This window comes from Motacilla alba, chromosome 13 (assembly GCF_015832195.1).
Source record: "Motacilla alba alba isolate MOTALB_02 chromosome 13, Motacilla_alba_V1.0_pri, whole genome shotgun sequence".
In the NCBI taxonomy this organism is placed as follows: Eukaryota; Metazoa; Chordata; class Aves; order Passeriformes; family Motacillidae; genus Motacilla; species Motacilla alba.
The window spans coordinates 16,346,517-16,367,542 of NC_052028.1; the positions used below are offsets into that span (position 1 = coordinate 16,346,517).

Below are 21,026 nucleotides of genomic sequence, written 5' to 3' on the forward strand. Positions count from 1 at the left end.
ATCAGCCTGCAGAGGAAAGTGGGAGCACAAGGAATTCTCCACAAGTTGCACGACAGCACCTTGTGTGTTGAAAAATACCTGGTTTGGCTAATTTAACGTGGTGAAAAATGACATCCAAGTGAAACCCTAAATGTTCAGCCAAAGGCAGCATTAAAACAATAAATCCACCTCCCTCGATTACACCTCCGAGGTCTGATTTCCACGCTGCCAGGTGAAGACAGCCACAAACCTCATTTATAACTCGCTACTCAGTGACTCACCCCTCCTGCAAGGGCCCCAAAGTGCGGTCCCAGCCAGGCTCAGGGAGGTGGAATTGTCACGGGCAAGGTGCTGGGTGTCCTCATGCCACCAGAGACCATTTTCCAGGCAGGTTATTGCTCACTCTGCAACCCCAGAACACGGAAATCACCACAACAGGGGCAGAGCTGCACCCTGGGCGTGGGAAGGGGAGCAGAGGAAAACCCAGGAGTGAGCCTGGCACCACGGAGCCCCGCAGCATCCACCCACTTGGCACCAGCTCTCGTTTTCCCCTCTCCATTTTCTGGCTGGAAGGAGCCCTCCCCACTTTGAGCCGGGAGTCGCAGGGGAAGGGCAGACCCCGAGCTCCTCCCTGCCCCACGAGGGCTCCCCTAACCCAGCCGAGGGACCCAGCCCTTCCTCGCACCCAGGAAAAGCCTGTGCTGCACCCAGAGATGGGATTGAGGAGACAGGCAAGGCCCAGGGCATGCAGGATAACGGGGAAAACATGGAAGAGAAGTAAGGGAAAAGGAGCATCGCTTCTTGGATGGAGCAAAAGAAGAGGTTAAATTGTTCCCCTGTGCCCAGGCCCCCAGGAGATCCCTGCAGAGGTTCACAGCCCTTTGCCAGGCGGCCCCAAAGTGCCAGAAACCCCTCACCAAGAGCACAGGAGCAGTGATTTCCAGCAGCCTGGCAGCCCTGTGGGAGCCTGATGGGAGGGGAAATCAGTGAGGAACCAGGAATGTGGGGAAACACCTCGTTCCTTCAGCTTCTTCACCTCCCCTGCAAGGGCAGGACAAGCCCAGCTCTCATTTCTGTCTCCCACTCCCCATCCAAGTGCACAGATCCACTTCTTGGCTGCCCAGGCTGTGTGGGTGGTGCAGTCTGTGCTGTACCAGGAGGATTTAACAATAGAAACAGGTCCTGGCCATCTCACTAAAAATCCCCACTCCGAGGCACAGCCCTCCCTCACACTGATTTACTGCTCTCCGTCCTCAGCCTCCCCCCGGGCAGCATCAATCAGCTCGAAACTGGTTCATTTTGGATCCAGGGCTGCTGCCACACGGTGTAAACTGCAGGTCCTTCCCCCAGCAAAGTGGCTGTGTTAGATTGATTAAAAGCACACTCAGACACTGGCTCTGAGGGCAGCCCAGACCCACAGACCCTCACCAAAGCCCCAGGGCACCTCCCCAGGGTCAGAGCCCACGGCAGGGGCAGGACAGGGGGCACCAGGGCCCTGGCAGGAAGGAGGAGCTGAATTTCCAGAGCTTTTCCAATAATAGATGGCTGGGGAGTGGAAGGGCAGCAGCTCACCCTGGCCCAGGGAGAGAGGAGCCAGGAAAACCTTTAAGCATTGCATTATCCAAGGGCTCCCCCCAGGAATCCCCGTGGATTGTCAGCACAAGCCTCAGCTCAGGATGGAGCTTTTATCCTCCCATCTTTTTTGGCTCCTTTCCCTCAGGCTCCCTCCTGGATCGGACCCTCCACGCTTCCCCTGGGATGTGCTTCCCCAGGGCTGGCAGGGTGTCCCTGCAGCTGCTCTGCCAGGTTTCCAGAGGGAAAGGGACATGGGGCGCCAGGAGGGATGAAAGAGCAGAGGAAGGCTCAGGAGGCAGCCCTGCTTTGCCTTGGGGGCAGCTGGGAACAGGGCACCATCCCAAGGGAGCAGGGGAGATGGACTCACAGCAAGGCAGGCAGCACTGGGAGAGGGACATGGGCTGGGGACAAACCAGGAGCCATGGAGAGCTGTTCCTAACCTGGGATGAGCCAAGGAGAGCTGTTCCTAACCTGGGATGAGCCAAGGAGAGCTGTTCCCAACCTGGGACAAACCAAGAGCCAAGGAGAGCTGTTCTCAGCCTGGAATAAACCAAGAGCCATGGAGAGCTGCTCCCAGCCTGGAATGAGCCATGGAGAGCTGTTCTCAGTCTGGAATAAACCAAGAGCCATGGAGTGCAATTCCTAACCTGGACTAAGTCAGGAACCATGGAGTGCTGTTCCCAGCCTGGAATAAGCCATGGAATCCTCCTCCCAACCTGGAATAAATCAAGAGCCATGGAGCACTGTTCTCAGCCTGGAATAAGCCATGGAGCACTGTTCCCAGGCTGGAATGAGCCATGGAGAGCTGTTCCCAGGCTGGAATGAGCCATGGAGAGCTGTTCCCAGGCTGGAAGGAGCCATGGAGAGCTGTTCCCAGGCTGGAATGAGCCATGGAGAGCTGTTCCCAGGCTGGAATGAGCCATGGAGAGCTGTTCCCAGGCTGGAATGAGCCATGGAGAGCTGTTCCCAGGCTGGAATAAGCCATGAGCTCGCAGCACTGCTGCAGCCAGGCTGTAGGTGATCCCTCCTGCTGCAGGTGATCCCTGCTGCCCAGCACTGCAGCGTGGCCGGGCTGTGTGCTGGCCTGAGGATGCTCACCCTCCCCAGGGAAGCCAGGCTGCTGATGCCAGGGCAGGCCCAGCTTGGAGTGCCAGGCACAGGAGGGTGCCAGCTCAGCCCCTGAGCTGCCCTGGCGCTGGCAATGGGCTGGCTGCTGCTGCCAGAGGCTGGAACGCTGCAAATGGGAGACATTTGGAGAGAGGAAACAGGAAGGAGCCAACTTTGAGCTAGGCTGAAGTGCACTGGACTGGACTGTGCACGTTCTTTGTGGAGGGAGAGAGGAGGAGAGTGCTGAAGGCCTTTGAAGCACTGCTGGAAAAGCACCGGCTGCTCCTCCCGCGCACAGAAGGAGCCCTCATTTCATGGAGAGTGTTTTCCCCTGAGTTCCGGGATGGGAATTCACTATTCCTACACTTCTGCAAGTGGTGAGTGAGCCCGTGGCTCTGGCTGCAGCCTGGGCACAGAGGACAAAGCAGCTGCTGGTGCCCTGCAGCAGGAGCCTGGCTGGAGGAAGCTGTGGGTTCTTCCCTGCCCTCAGTCACGCAGGGCCTGCCTTTCCTGGTCCAGCTGCCTGAGAGAGAGAGAGAGATCCTGCTGATTTATTTTTGTGGGAGGGTGAAACCACGAAGTTCATTGCACACACAACTGAGCAGAATTTTGCTGAACTCCATAAACCCTGGAGGGGGAAAAAAAATAAAAGAAAATCCCCGAAGTGTTGAAATAAGATTCCTGTTACGAAAGAACTATTGAGAGAGCCCTGTTTACCATCCCTGGACACACAAAACCCTGCAGCTCCTGCAGCCACAGCCTGGCTGAGCTGCCTCAGGGCTCTGCCATCAAAGAGGCCGCCCAGAGCAGGCATGAGCCAGGAGAGGGGGATCCAGGCTGGCATTCCCACCTGCTGGAGCCCCCACGGCTGCTCTTTGCTCTCCACATCGGGAGGATTAAGACAACACTCACTCCACCTCTGAGCGCTCCTGCCAGGGGCCTGGCTTCAATAATGGAGGAGGAGGAGGAGAAAAAAGTGGAGGAGGAAGGGAAGGAGACAGAGGAAGGCAAGCTCTGAGCTCACAGTAATGGAAGCAAGAGGCTCACTTTAATTTTTCAAGCCTCCAACAGCCTGATGAGAACAATTCCTCTCTGTGCCAGCTGCTTCAGAGCCCATTCAGTGGGGAGGGTTATTCAGAACCTCTCTGACTCCCTGGGACACAGACTCTCCCCTCTGCCTGCCTCTGCGTGCACACAACAGGCGAGGAACCCCCTCCAGAAGGAGCAGGCTCTGCTCCACATGGAGATGGCAGGCACAGGCCACTGCCTGCTGCCAATTTTCTCATGCAAGTAGGCACCACTTCAACAGGCTGTTTATTTTTCGGCGTTGCACACAAAGCTGCTGGCCCCAGGGCTGCAGGACTCTCTCCAAGATGACACAGCTCCAGGTGGGTCAAAGCTGAGAGTTTCCAGCACAGAACCTGGAGGAGCTGTTGAACACATGGACAAACAGGAGAGCTGGGAAACACACTGGATGCACAGACACGCAGGAATGGGAGGGAGAGCCAGGGCCAATTTTAAATTTGCTTCAAATTCCCAGTTTTTCTGCCCCTGAATTGTGCAGGGAGCACGTCTGGCCCAGCCCACGCTGTGTCTCCAGCCCTGGCCTCAAAATGAAAGCTCCGTGCAGAGGAGCAGCCAGAGAGCATCACCCTCTGAAGGGCTTGACTGCAAGGGGAAAAGCTGTCCCAAAGAGGGGCACCCCTGAAAGATGCCAGGGGACAGCCAGGGGGGTCAGGCTCTGCTCCAGGGAATGGGAATGAGAGGAGAGGGAACCTGAGAGAGGCTCAGGGTGGGCACAGCAGGAATTTCCCCATGGAAAGGGGGCTCAGGCCCTGGAACTGCCCAGGGAGGTTTGGATCCCCATCCCTGGAGTGTCCCAGGAAGGGCTGGAGGTGGCACTCGGGGCTCAGGGCTGGGGACAGGGTGGGGATGGGGCACAGCTTGGATTTGATGGTCTCAGAGATTTCTTCCAACCTCAGCAGTTCTGGGATTCTGAGAATGTGGCTGCAGCCAAAAGGCAGAGGATGCTGAGGACAGGGAGTGGGGCTCCATGGGGACAGCACAGGGGGCTGGTACTAGCAGGAAAGGTGCAAAAGGGTTGGGTTTGGGGTGTTTTAGGAGTGCAGCAAGGCAACAGCAGCTCTGGGTCACATGAAGAGCTGAAGCGACTGCCAGCCGTGCCTGGTGAACAAAGAATGACAAAGGGGGGAAAAAATGTTTCATTCTGGGGGTTTCCACAAGAAACCACGAGAGACCAGCCAGAATCTGTTCTCTAACCAGCAGTGCCACTGCTTGCAGCCAGTGGTTTCAAGAGGATCCTTCCAAGGAACTCATCAGGCTCCTCCCGTGGGGAGCATCCCTCAAGGGAGCCCTCAGCCACTGCACAGCTTCTCCACCTCTGGCAGGGCTGGCAGCACCTCCCGGGCAGGGTCAGACCCTGATCCTCTCCCTCTGCCCACCACAGAAGCCGCTCCTGTGCCTGATCTCCACCTTCCGTGCCCGCTGACATTCCCAGCATCCCTGCAAGCACCAATCCCCTTCCCTTTATTCCTCATCCATCTGCTGCCAGCAGCTCACATCTGGAATAGTGAGTGTTGTGAAAGAGCCTCAGCCCCGTTGGAAGGAAATTATTCCTCCAGCCAAGGGATTTATGCAGAACCCAGTTTAGCATTTGGAGTTACACATTTACTACAAATCCTACAGTTACACCAGGTTTTAAACCTCAGAATTACCATTTTATCTTCCTTCCTTCCTAAAAAGCCGCCCTCGTGTAAACTGCCACCTGACAGAAAATATTCAAGGAGGAAACGAGGAGGGGATCTGCAGAGCAAAACCCCTCCTGAGCCCTGCTCAGCTCGCTGAGCTCCTGCAGAGAGCAGCCCCGGGATCCTCACCCTGATTTCAGCACCGCAGTGCTGAGCCCAGAGCAGGGAAAGGCACGACCTGAGCCCTTCCCAAGGGATGAGAGCCACCAGTGCCTCTGCCTGAGCTGCTGGCGTGGCTCCAGGAGGGAGCACCAGAGCCTCGAGCGGTGAGCAGGGATCAGCAGCCCTTGGAGAGAGGGGACAGCCTCCTGGGGGACACCGAACGGCCCTGGAGTGGCACAGGGACTGGAAACAGGCAGGCAGGCAGAAGGAGGAGCTCCCGCCACCCTTGGAAGAGAAAGGCAGGGTGGTGGGGCTTGGAAAAGCTGCTGCAGCCACGAGCTGGGAAGCTGGAGTGCTGCAGGACAGGGCCAGGAAAGGGGAGGGCTCTGCAAGGCCACAGTACTCAGGCAAAGCCTCAAAGCACAGAATCACACAATTTCTGGGTTGGAAGAGACCTTTAAGGTCATCGAGCCCAAGCCATGGTTTAACACCTCAACCAGATCATGGCACCCAGTGCCACATCCAGGGATGGTGACTCCACCACCTCCCTGATTCCAGTGTTTGCCCACTCTTTCTGTGAAATGCTCCTGGCTGGAACCTGTGGCATCACTGTGACCAGCAAGGGGCTCCTGACACCCCAGCACGGGGAATGCAGCTGCTCGGAAGGCTTAAGGCAAAGGAATTTCCCCATGGAAAGGGGGCTCAGGCACTGGCACTGCCCAGGGGGTTTGGATGCCCATCCCTGCAGGTGTCCAAGGTGGCACTCAGAGCTGGGGATGGGACACAGCTTGGGACTCTTTTCCAGCCTCAAGGAATCTGTGGAGTCCGACTCCAGCAGCCTCCAGGCTTCGCTCCCGGTTCAGTTTGTGTTTGGGGTGTCCTGCCTGCCTGCCTGGGGAGGGGAGGACGCTTTGCCCCGTGGCTCTGCTGTCAGCACTCGCCCTGCTCCTGTTTTCCTTGGCCCTGCTCCTGAAATAATTGTTTAGCCACGATGGAAGGTGACAAATGACTCAGCTGTGGCCCCGCTGGGAATACCAGGAGAAACTCCCAGGGAGCTGCAGCATCTCCTCAGCCCAGGCTCGGCCCCACCAAGCCCCTCTCTCCCACTTGGATCCCGAAATTCCCACGTCCCTGCCAAGGAGCAGCCACTGCCAGCCAAGGAGGGTGCACCAACCTTTTCCCTGCTCTTGAGAAAAACAAACCCTGCTCAGCCTCTGACAGGAGCATGGAAAGTGCAGCCAGAGGCACCGGGAACGCTGCTATCAAATGAACAAATATCCTGACCCAAACATGCATGTACTGGCGTGGCTCAAGGCTGTGAGCACGAATAAATCTGGATGGATTTTCCCTGGATAACGTGAAAGACAGATTCTTGACACAGAGCTCACCTGCGACTCAAATTTCCAACTCTTCCTCCAGCACATCAAAAAGATCATCAGAACTGGACCTAGGAAAAATATTTTCCCCTCTTGCTGTTTTCAGGAGCAGCTGAACCGTTTCGGTCCCACACTTATTTGGTGGGGGGCTGTGTGGAATTTTCCCCTTTTTTTTTTTTTAAATAACCAGAGGCATGAATAATTTCCAGCATGGAAAACTTCTGCCTGAAGAGCTAAAATTGGCACAGAATCATCCAAGAGTCACACAAGAAAGGCCTCCAGCAATGGCACCAGTGCTACCAAACCCACCTAGAGCATTTTTTTCCACTGTGCTCACAGGATCTGTTTCACTCCTCACCTCTCAATCCAATTTCCACTGTCCTGCACCACGAGTTTAAAACGAGGACACCAGGAAGGATGTGTGATAAGGGGGAAGGAAGGGAAAACCACAGCTTCTTTCATTCTTTCAACACAGCCAGAAAGGAGTGGTTGTTATAATATTTTTTTCTTTTCTTTTTTTTTTAAGAAAAAGCTGCAGGGAACAGCAAAGGGAGGAGAAGTTTGCTTCAAACTTTCCCACCTCCACCATGACACATATCTGTATGTATTTATAAAGCATCTCTGCTTCTAAAGGTGCTTTACAGAGTGTCTGGCTCCAGAAATGACATTTCCCACCTCAGCAGTGTGCACAGCTCCAGCCAGGATGGAGGGAAGGGAGCACAGCCACGATCCCCACAGCCCTTCCCCAGCCCAGGGACCAGCCCAGCTGGGGCACAGACACCCCAAAATCTGTGCCCCCCTCCCAGCAGGCAGAGGAACGAGCATGGCCAGCACCTTGGAGCACCATGAAGACGAGATGCTGCAGAGAAGGAAGCACGAGTTCCATTTCCTTCCAGCCCTGGCTGCTGCCCAACAGCTGTTCCTTATTTATTTACTTTAATATTTCCTTGGTTACACAAGCGGCTGCTCACAGCTTAACCCCTGCCTGCACCAGCACTGCCTGGGGCTGGGGCAGGGTGACAGCAGTGTGGCAGGGCAGGGACAGCCAGAGCTGGCACCTCAGCGTGGCCACAGCTCTCCTGCTGGGCAGGGGACAGGGCAGCACTGCTGCGAGCAGCATCTGCCCCCATCCCAGACTTTGCAGGAGCCAGCTGAACCTGGGAAAGCCATCTGCACTCCCAGGGGTGGCTCTGCTGGGCAGGCTGGAACGTCAGCAGGGTTTTGGTGTCTGCACACAGAGGAATCCAGCCCAGGCTGATGCCCAGCCTCACCTGAGAGGGTCCTGGGGGCAGGGGGTGCCCAGCTCCTCCCTGGGGACACAAACAGCCCGGGAAGGGCATTCCAGTGGCCCCTCTGGCAGAGGCTGCCAGCCCAGAGATAGATCCCTTTGTGCATTTTCTGTTCTCCTCTGCTCAGAGCCAGCAGCTCAGTTTGTGTTTTGGCTCATAAAGCCCAGCCAGACCCCTTGGCTCATCTCCACCGAGGAGGAGGTGGAAACACCCTTTGCCTGCTCACCCAGAGCACAGTTTGGGTTTTCTGCAGCCCGGCCTGTCCCAGTTGCCTTTCCAGCCTCCTCTCCCTCACTTCCATTTTCCTCCTGGCTCCCTCCTGCACCAGGAGGGAATTAAATCACAATAATGGCATGGCCTGGCTCCGAAGGAACCTCACAGATCATTTAGTTCCAACGCCCTGCCACGGGCAGGGACACCTTCTACCACAGCAGCTTGCCCAGAGCTCCATCCAACCTCTCCTTGGGCACTGCCAGGGATCCAGGGACCCACGGCCTCTCTGGGCACCCTGTGCCAGGGCCTGCCCACCCTCACAGGGAGGATTTTTCCCTGATGTCTGCTCTCAACCCACTCTCTGAGTCTGAAGCCGTTCCCCCTTGTCCCGTCGCTCCATGCTTTGGTAAAAAGCCCCTCTCCATCTTCCCCCTTGGCTCCCTGCGGGCACCAAAGCAGGCCCCTCCGGGCTGCCAGGGGAGCGGGCACTTCCCCAGGCCCTGCTCCAGGGAATCAAGGCTTTTCCAGGGGCAGCCCTGCTCGGCTGTGACAGCAGCTGGGAAAGAAAGCCACAGGAATGGAATTTGGACCTAACTCGGACAAAATCCTCCCCAAAAGCAAACAACCCCCCTCAATAACAACCCCAGCAGTTGCACAGATAAGGCAGAAGGCAGCAGCTGAGTGAGCTCAGCCTCTCACCCCCCCAAGGCAGAGCCCAGGGCTGCAGCATCCCAGGATTTCCAGCATTCCCAGGAATTCCTACCTGCAGGTCGAAGAACTTGCTGTACCGCCGGTAAATGACCTCGGTGGCTCCATTGGACCAGGTGACCTTGATGATGTACACCTGGAGGGAACAGAGGCACAAATCAGACTGAGGGACCCCAAAAAAACCCCACCGCAACCCAAAAAGCTGCCAGGGCAGCCCCCACAAGCAGGGGAGTGCTTCGGATCACTTCAGCAACACCACAACGTGGGCGAGGCTCAATTCTTGAGCCCCACTGCTGCAGCTTAACCAGATGTTTATTTCTGGGGGTGAACTGAGCTCTGTGGCCCTGGAGAGGGGCACACATTGAATGTGAAGTGACACTTCTGTGTAGAAACACAGCACAGATCCCTGCAGACACGGGAGTTAATAACTAAACCCTGGCCAGCCCCATTTACAGCACCAAATCTGACACTGAGATCCAGGGGCAGCACCAGCCTGGCTGCTGCAACTGGGACTGAGCAGCTCAAACCCCCAGGCTCCGAAACTCCACCTGTTTGGGTTTGGGTTTCTTACACTTGCTGGGGTGGAAATCAGTGTCCTGATCCCTAAAATGCCACGGGATCAGCCCCAGTCACTGCAGGTCATTCACAGTCCCCGTGGCCAGGCTTCAGCTGGTGATGAGTGCAAAACAAAACAGCAAACCCAGCCCATTTCATCACTAATTCTTCTGTGAAGGACAACAAGCCCATCTCAGAATGAGGCAATTGCTGATCTAATGTCCCCTCTGGTGTTTCACAGAAAGCAGAGATAAGCCCTGGTTAGGTGCCAGTGTAACACCCAAGTGAGACAAATCTCAAATTGATAACACATTGACTGAGCAGAACCCAGGGTGGTTTTTTTTTCCTCCTAACTCAAGTCCTTATTTCCAGCAGAAATTCAAGTATCAATTCCTTGAAGAAGGACCAAAACGTTCAGAAGCCCAGGTGAAGGGACCTGCTGGAACTTCTGCTAGCAAAATCAAGCATCAAGGCTCTTAAAAGCTGATCTTTTGATATTTAAAAGAGAATCAGAATCCCTCAGGAGTTTCACAAGGTTTTCCCCACTGAGATGCCCATTTTTCCAGATTCTGGGATGAGACCAACATCCTCAACCAGTATCCAAACTCAATCACCGGGACAGCACAACTCTCAGTTATTTGAGTTTCTCAAAGCTACTCAAACCCTGCACTGAAAATCTGCCTCAAATCTCACTCTGCTGCTCAGAGGGCTGGCACAGCCTGAGCCACCAAGGTGAGGACACTCCTGAGGGGTGACAAACTCTTCCCAGTGCAATCACTTCCAAATTAAGACAGAAAACAAGGCAGCAAGAGGGATCAAGTTCTTACTGCTAAAATAAACAACTTCCCTACTTTCAAACCAGTAATTCAAGGCCCACTTTTCTACAATTCGGGTTGGATGGGACCTTAAAGGTCATCCAGTGCCACGCCCTGCCACGGCAGGGACACCTCCCACTGTGCCAGGGTGATCAAACACCCGGCCTTGGGCACTGCCAGGGATCCAGGGGCAGCCACGGCTGCTCTGGGCACCCTGTGCCAGGACTGCCCACCCAATGTCCCACCTAAACCCAGCCCCTCAGTCTGGAGCCATTCCCTGCTCTGCTTTCATTCCCAAACTCTTCTTCTGAGATGGAGGAGCCACGTTTCCTCCCTGTGAACACGAGGAGCACAGACGGATTCTCCAAGGCAGCATCTGCTCCAGCTGCGGAGGCCTGCAAGCACCGCGCTGTGCTCCCAGGGAGGCAGCACCCCTGCAGCAAGCCAAGGGTTAACCTGGGGCTAACACCCGTTCAAACTCCTTCACCCTCTCCCCAGGACTTGCTGCTGGGCCAGCATGAGCTCATGTGGGCTGGAAGCTCAGCTGATATCCCAGATTTCTCAGCGGTCCCCAGCACTCCTCGGGGTTATATCACTGCTGGCCGCCTGCCTGGAGAGAGCCTTCCACTGGGGCAGCAGGAGGAGCCAGCTTCTCCTCGTTGTTTATTCCTCTCCTGCCTTTATTTGGAGTCAACAGCTTATTAGACTGGGATTTTAATCAGGATGTGGATAGACTCGAGCCAGAGTAATTCAGAGCTCTTCGGGGTAATGAAGCCACGAGGTTTGGGGGCACACCAGGCTTCCCCGTGGCCTCTGCAGCTGAGGGAAGCAGCAGTGCTGCTCGCTGGTGAGCTCACTGCTGTTTTGCTGAAACGCAGATCTCCCAGGGGTCTGGAGAAGAGTTTCTTGCACATCCCTTTCCAGCAGCAGAAGGGGCTGCAGGGGTATCTCCTCACCCTGCTTATAGAAAGCAGAGAAGATGGGGGAGCCCACAGGAACAGGAGCTCCTCAGTATCTATAAAACCTGGGGAAAGCCAGCTTCCTCTCTCCTGGTGGATATTCCTCATCCTTCCAACTGCCCCATCCCAGATCTTGCTCTCTCCCAATATCTAATCCAGTCCTGGCTGTCCTAGAAATAAAAAAAACCACCAGAAAACACAACTCTGGTGCTCTCCTCACCTAACAACAAGTGCAGGTTTGGAAAGGTTTGAACACTGCACTCACCCAGTGAGCATTTCCAGAGGACTGGACGTGAGGCACTAAGCTCCCACAGACCCAAAAATCCCTTCCTCAGGTGCTTTTGGAAGGCACTTTCAACGACCAAGACAGCTTTAAAACCACTGCACTTGGTCTGAAGTCTCCTCTCCTGGGCTGGCACTGCACCGTGTCCTGCCAGGAGCAGCCACCACGAAGCAGCAACCCAAATAACCCAAACTTTGGCCCAGTAGGAGCCACCCCATCAGCTGCCCCCTCAGCCCCCAGCTGCTCTGAGGCTTTTTCCCAGCCCAGGACATGTGGAAGCAGTTATTCCATGGGTCTTCTCCAGGCCTTCAAAGAAATCCCACTGAGGAACCACCTGCAGGGCTTTTCCACGGAGAGGAGAAGAGAGGGGATCCCACAGGGATGGGGCTGGCACTTGGATCCTCTGCAGGGATTCCTGAGGCTGGATCCAGGGGGGCTTGGGCTGGGCCCCCGGCCAAAACCAACAGCTGAGCCGTCCAAATCCCAAATATCCAAATTTCTGCAGCCCTTCCCGGGCCAGCTGGGGGGTCTGCACCAGGGAAGGGAAGGAGCTGAGCCAGTGACACCCAGGAGTGGTGGCTGTCCTTCCTCCCTCCCTCTGGAAAGGACACCCTGCCCTTCTCCCAGCCCTGGGAGCCTCAGTCCTGGCAGGGACAGAAGGCACAGGGACAATTTCTGAGGTGCAGGTGGGTTTTGTTTAGTGCCAGGTCGAGGAGCATTTCTCATGAACGCCAAACCCTCTCCGTGCTCCCATCCCTTGGAGGGCAGAGACGGCACAGATCCCTCACAGAAAATGGAAACTTGCAGATGCAAAAGGCCGAGTAGAACAGACTCCACTGGAATTGGGCTCCCAAAATCCCTGGGATCCCTACAGCACAAGGAAATGGTCACAAACCAACTACTCAAAAGTGCCCCGTTGAGCAGCGTGACATCAGGAGCACCAACCGCTGCCCAAGGCTGCCCTTGGTGACACAAAATGCCCTAAATGGAAACATAACATGGCAAAAGGCCACCCCAAGGGGGATCCTGCAGCCTTCCCAGTGAGCTTGGTCCCCTCCGTCCTCACCCAGCATCTGTCACTGCTGTCCCCTGCCCAGCACCTCTCCCAGAGGGAGAACGGGCCCGTGGAAAATGGGGCTGAAAACCTTCGGAAGGGAACTGTCACAAAAATGACAGCTTGCTGCAAGACATGCAAATGGCACCTGGCCAAGCACACCAGAGCTGTCAGAGGAGCCCAGGGGAACACTCTGTCTGGAGGGAGCCAGGGGGACAGGCAGGACATCCCCCCTGGGCAGGAGGGCAGCCCAGGCAGGGAGGGAGCTCCTGGGAGGCTGCAGGAGCAGCTCAGCCACGTCCAGAGCCACGGGAGTCACGGGGACAGAGGGGGTGAGAAGCCAGCACGAAGCTGAAAAGGGCAGCCAGAGATTTCCTTTTTTTTTCCTTTCTTTTCCTCTTGAAGAAATGAGGCATTGAGCCCTGGGAGCAGTCAGCCATCAGAAGTGTTTTTGCAGGGGCTGCTGGAAATCCCTGGTGCTGCACCCAGCAGTGGCTCCTGGTGACTTCCACTGCCCAGAGGGACCGAGGGCACCGGAGCCATTCCCAAATCCTCCCTCCTGCCCTTCCCAAAGAGGCACAAAGTCCCTCACAACAGCACGGCGAGAGAGAGGAGCCGCTTCAAACTGCTGACTCGAGGCAAGGAAATTAAGAACAGACACTGAAAAAAAAAATAAAATAAAATAACAGAACCAGTTTCCCGTTCTTGAACACGAGGCCGTGTGACCTCGCAGAAGAATCACTTCTGGACTCCCTGCATAAACACACCAGGACAAGCTGGGAAGCAGCTGGACTGCTCAAATGTGAGCAGGAAAGAGGCAGAGTGAAGGTGAGGAAAACCTAGAGCTGCAGTTTTGGCTTCTCCCCTCCTACAGGAGTTTTCCAAAGTTTTTCACGGAGATTTGCACGGCATCCTGGCTGGGGGGGACACACATAAACCCAACAAGAAAGAGAGGGCAGCTGCCTGGGAACTCTGCCTGGCACCAGGCAGCAAGTCCATCCCAAGCTCAGCAGCATGCAGAATCCAGGTGGAGCCCAGGAGCAGCTCAGCCACCCCGGCATCAGCTCTCCTGGCACGGCACAGCCTTCCCTGAAGGATCCCAGAGCTCCCCTGTGCCCAGAGCTCCTCCACACAGACGTGGGCAGGGTGGAGAGCAACCCCACGGGCACTTGGAAAGGCATCTCCACGGCAGTGCAGGGACACCAGAGAAGGTCCCAGCCTCCAGCAGAGCTCCTGCAGCAGCTCCAGACACAGCAGCCTCCAGCGGGGGCTGAGCTGTCTGCAGAGCTGTTTCCAAAGCCCGGAGCCTGTGTGGTCTCAGGTCCAGGGAGACTCTGCACAATAAACCTCTCTGTGGAAAACTCCACATATTTAAAGCATCTTTCAGCAGCAAAGAGGAAAAGCATCAGTCAAAAGCATCAGGCTTTTGATTTCACCCACGCTACCCCGAGCCTGAAACAAGGGGAGATGAGAGAGCCTCACCCTCCCTTTGGAAACCCAAAGGGGCAGAGAGACCAAAGGAGCTGAGCAAGCCAGCCAAGCCAGAGTGGGCTTAACACAGAAAAGGGAGTGGGGAATTGTAAGAGGAAAAGAGGAAAAAAAAAAAAAAAAAAGAGGGAGGTGGCTGGAAACAAAGAAAGTTCTTGGCACCAAGCTGCTGTGCTTGGCCCCTCTCCATCAGCCCTCGCTGCTGCAGGCCTGGGGAGGGGACATGGGGGCTCCTGGGCCATGGGATGCCAAAGCCTGGAGCAGGAGAGGGACAGCCAAGCCCCAGCTCAGTGGGCAGACAGCTCGTGAGCCCCTCACTCCTGCTTTGTGCCTGGGGAGCTGCGAGGAGGGTCATGCTGGCACGAGAAGGTGCTCCAGCTGCAGGGCACCAGGGACGCTGCCCTGGGCCCTCTGGCAAAGGGGAGGCAGAAGCAGCAAGGCAGAGCTGGGCACCAGGGCTGGAGGCAGCAGCAGGGCAGGCAGAAGCAGCAAGGCAGAGCTGGGCACCAGGGCTGGAGGCAGCAGCAGGGCAGGCAGAGGCAGCAAGGCAGAGCTGGGTACCAGGGCTGGAGGCAGCAGCAGGGCAGGCAGATCCTCCCCAGCAGCCTGAGCACACAGCCAGCACTGCAGAGCAGCCAGCTCCCCTCACCCCAGCTCAGCCCTTTGATTTTTTTGACCTGTCCAGCCTGGTGGGGCACAGCACTGCTGGGATGGATCCCACCAGGCTGGGACCCCCAAGGACAGCCCAGCAGAGGCTGCTCAGAGCCCTTGGTCACACAGCCAGCCTGCCCCTGTCCCACTGAAGGTCACACGTATGGATTCTCCTGTTTCCTGTCCCCCACTGCGACAGGAAGACAGAGACACCCTGCAAAGCAAAGCTGGGGGGATCAAGGTCAGAGCTGGGGGCAGGCAGAGGCCAGGGATGGCCCCAGAGCTGCAGCTGACTGCTGGAACTGAGTGTGAGCATCAGCTCCTCCTCAGCGGCCAAGGGCCAGGCAGGATTGGCCCCTTCCACATTCAAGCTTTTCAACAGCCTCGAGAAACGTGACTGGGGAAGAAAAACAAAGCAGAGTTTGAGCCCGAGCGCTGGTTTTCATCCACAAAGATAAGAGTGCTCCACGCTCAGCTCTGCTGAGGGGTGAGGAGGAAAGCCTGGTGAGCTCTGTGGAGCAGAGCAGGGCCAGGCACAAGGACAGGGCAAAATTCCTTCCAAATTCCCTGCCCGTGGCCTGCCTCACTGGGACAGCATCATGCAGCTGACAGGAAATGGGATGAGACAAGGCACAGCCACAGGATACAGCAGCAAACCGCCACTGAGGATGCTGAGAAAGCCCTCAAAGCTTTTGAGGCCACCAGGAGTCAGACTGCAGCTTCCCCTGGCTCTCTCTCGCTCCTAGTTTGGTTATCTGGGGACACCACACTGCATAGATTTCACACTACTCACGCCAGCCTCCTCCTTCCTCACTCAGCTCCTCGGGCTGCCCACAGGACATTCCAGCATTCCAAGGGCACGGTCACCCTTCCATGAGACAGCACGGCGAGAAGTCATCCCTGACACCCTTTTGAAGCAGAATGATCCACAAGGGCAGAAATAACTGCCAAAACCCACGGGAACAGCTCAGCTGCACAATGTGACACCGTGCCAGGGGCCACCGAGCTCTGCTCCAGCTGGGACCACAGAACAGAGCCCGTGGGGCACGTGCTCCTCAGAAACACCTTCAGCTCTATCAGCGCTTCTGAAGAGCCATGGAAGCTGGAGATTGGCAGCTCTGTCCTCCTGCCATTCAAACACTCCCTAATCAGTTCCAGATAGGCCCAGCGGGGCTGGGCTACACGAGGAATGAAATCACAAACGGCCTCAGCAGGACCAGGAGCAGAGAGGAACCTGCACCATCACATCACAAATTCCACATCAAAAACGCAACAGCACCTTCACTTTTTGAACGTGGTTCTCCTCAAATCTGTTTTCAAACACCTGTAGATGCCATTAGCCAGACTCCAGGCACTGTTAATTACTTTCACAACCCGGCTGCCACAAATGAGGTCCTCACCTTGTTTAAACTTTTGTTCACTGGGTTTGCAAAATTAATGTATGCTGCACACTTGGTTTGAATTCCCCATTTTCAGGGATAAATGGAGGCTGGGAATGGAAGTCCTGAGAGAAAATAATCCAGCTTTCTCAAAAATCTAACCCACCCAAACAGCCTGCTGTTGAATGGATATATATAATTTTGGAACGGTGCTCCAGGACAATTATTTAAACCTATATAACTATGGAAATGTTCCTGGTGGGCAGAAATGGAGCTGGGGTTCAATGGCATTGCTATTAACACATAGAAAACACACACATTGCAGCTGTAACAAAATGAAACATGCTGAAGCTTGCCCAGGGAAAGAAAACCCAATCTGGATTTAGTAGGAAAAAGCTTTGTTTTAGGGCTTCTACTCGAGAATAACAAACACAATGCTATAAAAAGTGAAGCCCTTTAAAGGAAAATCCAGTCTGTTTCTACTATGGCTTTGTTTTGGGTCTTTTCTGAATAAACATTCATTTATCAGAGACTTGGCCAGCCCAGAGAAATGACAGTCTGCTCCTCTGTCTCACAATGATTATTTTTAAACTCTCCTTTGGACTTTGCCTGCTCAGATTTGCAGGATGGCCCCGGAGCCCTCGCTGGCAGCGTCCCTGAGCTGTGATCACTTCACACACTGGGTGGGAAATGTTCTGAAAAATGTCACCTCAGCCACTGCCTGGAGGATGGAGTCCCCTTTTCACCTGGAAATGGGCTGCCACAGCCAGAGCATCCTGCAACAAACACCTGCACAAGGATCACCCCTCAGTGCCCCTGCCAGGTGATGCCCATGCAGAAAAGCTTAAAAACACAAGTGGAGATTGAGGGCACAGGGCTGTGCTGAGCCCTAGCACAGCTCAGCACCTGTGCCCAGCTACCCAAACCCTGCCCAGCCCCTTGCTGGGTGCTTGCCCTGCAATTTGGGCAAATACTGTGCCTCCTGCTCCATAGCACAGCTGCAAAACAACCAACTTTTTTGTCTCAGGCATTGCAATTCTCGTTGTATCAATTACCCAGGTGAAAGGCAAACCACAGCAGCCCGAATAGAGCCAGCCTTCCCCCCTGCAGGTGCAGCAAGGACTTTGAAACGCCGGCTCGATCTCGCTTTTCTGGGAAAGTGGAATTCATAACTTTGTGCTGTGGCCTCATCGCAGCAGCACAATCGCAGCTTTGTCCAGCAAAGGGAAACCTCTGGCTGATGCAGAGGAGCCCGAGCAGGGCAGGTCATCACAGAGGCAGCAGGAGGAAAAGGCAGCGTGGTCCTCCAGCCTCCCCAGGGACAGGGAGTCCTCCAGCCTCCTCAGGGACAGCAGTGCTGCCCCGGGGCTGGGGCAGAGCACATCTGTGTGATGGCAGAAGGCAGAGGGCAAAGGTTTTACACACTTGCTGGTTGCCTCGGATTGAAGCTGTGCCAGCAGCCACCGTCTACAGACGATTCAGCCATGATTTGCTGCCTCTCTTTCTCTTTGCAGGAGAAAAAAGGGAAAAAAAAAAAAAGGTTTGGTTTCATATAATTAACTGGCTTTGTGAATCTGCCCGGTTCTATCGATTCCCCCAGCAAGGCGAGCGCTCCCATTCACTCCAGCGCTGCTCGGGGGAGGCAGCTGCCCGCAGGCTGCCGGCCCCTCCCTGGGCTCAGCGCTGGGCGAGCCACGCTGGCTCCCGCCGCTGGATTTCGGTGCGAGCCAAGCGCAGGGAAAGGCTGGAGCGGAGGGATGGGCTGAGGAGCCGGGCGGCACAGCCGCCTCTCCCAGCTCCTGCTCCCCGCCATGCAGCTCTGTGCCCAGGAAACACCGCTGCCCCAGTTTCGCAGCCTCGCAGGGATCCTCTGCTCCGTGCCCGGCTGCAGCCTCGCAGGGATCCTCTGCAGCCCCGCAGGGATGCTCCGCTCCGTGCCCGGCTGCAGCCCCGCAGGGATCCTCTGCAGCCCCGCAGGGATCCTCTGCTCCGTGCCCGGCTGCAGCCCCGCAGGGATCCTCCGCTCCGTGCCCGGCTGCCCCCGGCTCCCCGCGACGGGCGGAGGGCGAGCGGGCACAGCGCGCGTCGCTGCCGCGGGGACACCGCTCCTCAGGGGCACCAGGGACACCCAGGGAGCTCCCGCAGCCGTGCCAGCCCGGCCTCGTTACGGGACACGGCGGAGAAGCCCCGGGTCCGCCAAGACAAACAGCGGAGCGCAGAGCCCCGCACGTACGCGCGGCTGCGGAGCGGGGCACGGCTCAGCCGCGATGGACAGGCAGGAAAAGCGCTCATCTGGAGCGGCAGCAGGCTCTGCCAGCGCTGCGAAAGCTCCGGGCAGGGCAGCAGGAAGAAGGGGCGATAAAGGGATGGGTGGCGGCGGCCACGCCGCATCCCCGATGCGAGGAGAGACCCTGCTGCCCTCGCCTCCTGGAGCTGGCTGCCCTCAGCTTTCCTCCAATCGTTGCTCAATGCCACAAAACCAGCCGAGGGGACCTGGAGAAGCCCTTGATGTCCCCAGAGCTCTGAGAGCCTGGCTCTTGTGACAACTGACTCCAGCCAGAGCAAACAGCACATCTGCACAGCCCAAATGTGCCACGAACAGTGTGTCACTGGGTCACCCTGGGCTAAGGCAGAGCGGGAGGGAAGAACATTTCGGTCTTTGTTTTAGGCTGTTGCCAGGATTCACCCACAAGCTCGCCACGGGTGCCTGGAAACACACCAAAGTTTAAATCATAAATAAATAAAAAAAAGAAAAAAAAAAAGAAAAATAATAAAACCACCTTCAAAAATAGACAAGCCCACAACAGTTTGGAAGAAGCCCCGGAGCACGCAGGAAGGCTGGGCACGATGCAGGGCACACGAGGGATCCTTCCTCGGGACCGAGCACTGCCCAACGAGCAGAAAGCAGGAGCCGGGTGGTCCCTTTGCCCCGGGACTCTGCGACCAACAGGTCCCAGGGCCCCGGCGCCAAGCTGCAGGAGCGGGGCCGCTTCACCGCGGTGCCCGTGGCCGCTGCCCGGCGCCCGCCCGCATCCCCCGGGCATCCCCCGCGGGGCCGGGGGCAGCGGCGGGGCATCCCCCCGCTGGCAGGGGGCACGGCGGGACCCGAGAGAGGCACCCCCGGCAGCGCTGCCGCCCTCTTTCTCTTTCTCCTCCTCCTCCTCCTCCGTCCTCCCTTCCCGGAGCTCCGCGCGGGAGCGGGGCGGGCAGCGCCCGGCCTTTGTTCGCCCAGGGCCGGGCTCGGGCACTCACATAGTGCTTGTTGGGGATGCGCCGCTTCTGCACGTCCAGCACCTTCACCTCGGCGATGCTCCGCCTGGGCATCGCCGCTGCCGTGCCCCTCGGGGAGCGGGGACGCTCTGGCGCTCGCCGCCGGGACCGGAGGCTGCGGCGCGGCCGAGCCTCCCCGCGCCGCCCGCTGCGGGGGCGGGAGGCGGCCCCGGCCCGGCCCGGCCTATCCCGGCCAGCGGGGCGGCCCCACCGCCGCCCGCTTAAAGGGCCGGCCGGCCCCGAGCCTCCCCGGTGTGCCCGCTGCGTGCCCAGCCCGCCGCTGCCGCGGGGAGATGGATGGCAGGGCGCGGTGCCCCTGCCGGGGATGGTCCCCGTTTGTCCTCCTTACCTGAGCGATCCTCGCCCCGCGGTGGTTCTGCTCCCCACTCCTTAGTGGTTCTGCTCCCCACTTCTTAGTGGTTCTGCTTCTCGCCCCTTGGTGATTCTGCTCCTCTCAGCCCTTGGAGGTTCTGCTCCTCTCAGCCCTTGGAGGTTCTGCTCCTCAGCCCTTGGAGGTTCTGCTCCTCTCCCCTCCTCGCTGTAAAGTCAGTCACATTTGCAGTCACCCTCTGCAGTTCAGATCTGCTGCTCTTCATTGCTGTCCTGATTATCAGCAGAATAAGGTGAACACATTTTTCTCACAGGAAGTGGTGTGGAGTGTTAGCCCAGGACAGCTCCTGGTGACTCCAGTCCAGCTGGGATGATTCCCAATGCTCATAAATATTAATCAGTTTGTTAATAGATAGTTCAGTGCAGCGTTGAACGGCTAGTGTAGGTGTAGCCATTCAGGTCTGCTCAGGATCCAGGTTAACTGGAAATTTCTGATTAAGAGAAATTAAAATTATTATTTTTAGAACCCCGTGGTGGTTCTGCTCTTGTCCCATCGCAGCAGTGCCCGCGGATCCCTACAGGAGGCAGGGAACGAGCGGGGAAGGTGTGTCCTGGCCAGGGCTGAGCTGCCTTGCCCCGGACACGCCGCATACCTGTGTGGAGAGGCTGCTCACGAGGGCGTGCAGTGACAGGAGCCGGGGAACGGCTCCAAACCGAGAGCAGGCTGAGATTAGATATCAGGAAGGAATTCTCTACTGTGAGCGTGGTGAGGCCCACCACAGATTGTCCAGGATTCCATCCCTGGCAGTGTCCAAGGCCAGGCTGCAGCAACCGGGGATAGTGGAAGGTGTGCCTGCCCATGGAATGGGATGATCTTTGAGGTCCCTTCCAGCCCAAACCAGTCCATGATTCTGTCCCTCCCCCTGCACCCACCTGTGTGCCCAGCTGTGCCCTTGTGCCGAGAGAGGAGCCAGGGCAGTGCCCAGGCACTTCTGTGCATCAGCACTTCCCCGTGGCCTCCGTGCTCCCAGCAGCTCCTTGACACGTGGCATAACCACAGCTCTCTCCCCCGTTGGGCTTTTAATTACATTATAAAGTTACCCGAGGCTTACACTGGCAGGTCAT

At 56.8% G+C, this 21,026-nt stretch overlaps 1 protein-coding gene across 6 annotated transcripts in view; it reads right to left on the minus strand.

Moving 5' to 3' along the window:
- The window catches only part of SH3PXD2B (SH3 and PX domains 2B), a 63,935-nt gene extending 44,202 nt beyond the window's left edge, over window positions 1–19,733 (minus strand). For 2 of the 6 annotated variants that reach the window (XM_038150180.1, XM_038150176.1), the window contains exons 1-2: window positions 19,554–19,733; window positions 9,173–9,253 (exon numbers count right to left, since the gene is read on the minus strand). In XM_038150180.1, coding sequence (XP_038006108.1) covers window positions 9,173–9,253; window positions 19,554–19,625 — 153 coding nt within the window. In that variant the 5' untranslated portion in view covers window positions 19,626–19,733. The remainder of the gene's footprint in view (window positions 1–9,172; window positions 9,254–19,553) is intronic. The other 4 variants (XM_038150181.1, XM_038150177.1, XM_038150179.1 and 1 more) reach the window with 2 other exon arrangements.
- Between the last annotated feature and the right edge of the window lie 1,293 nt (window positions 19,734–21,026).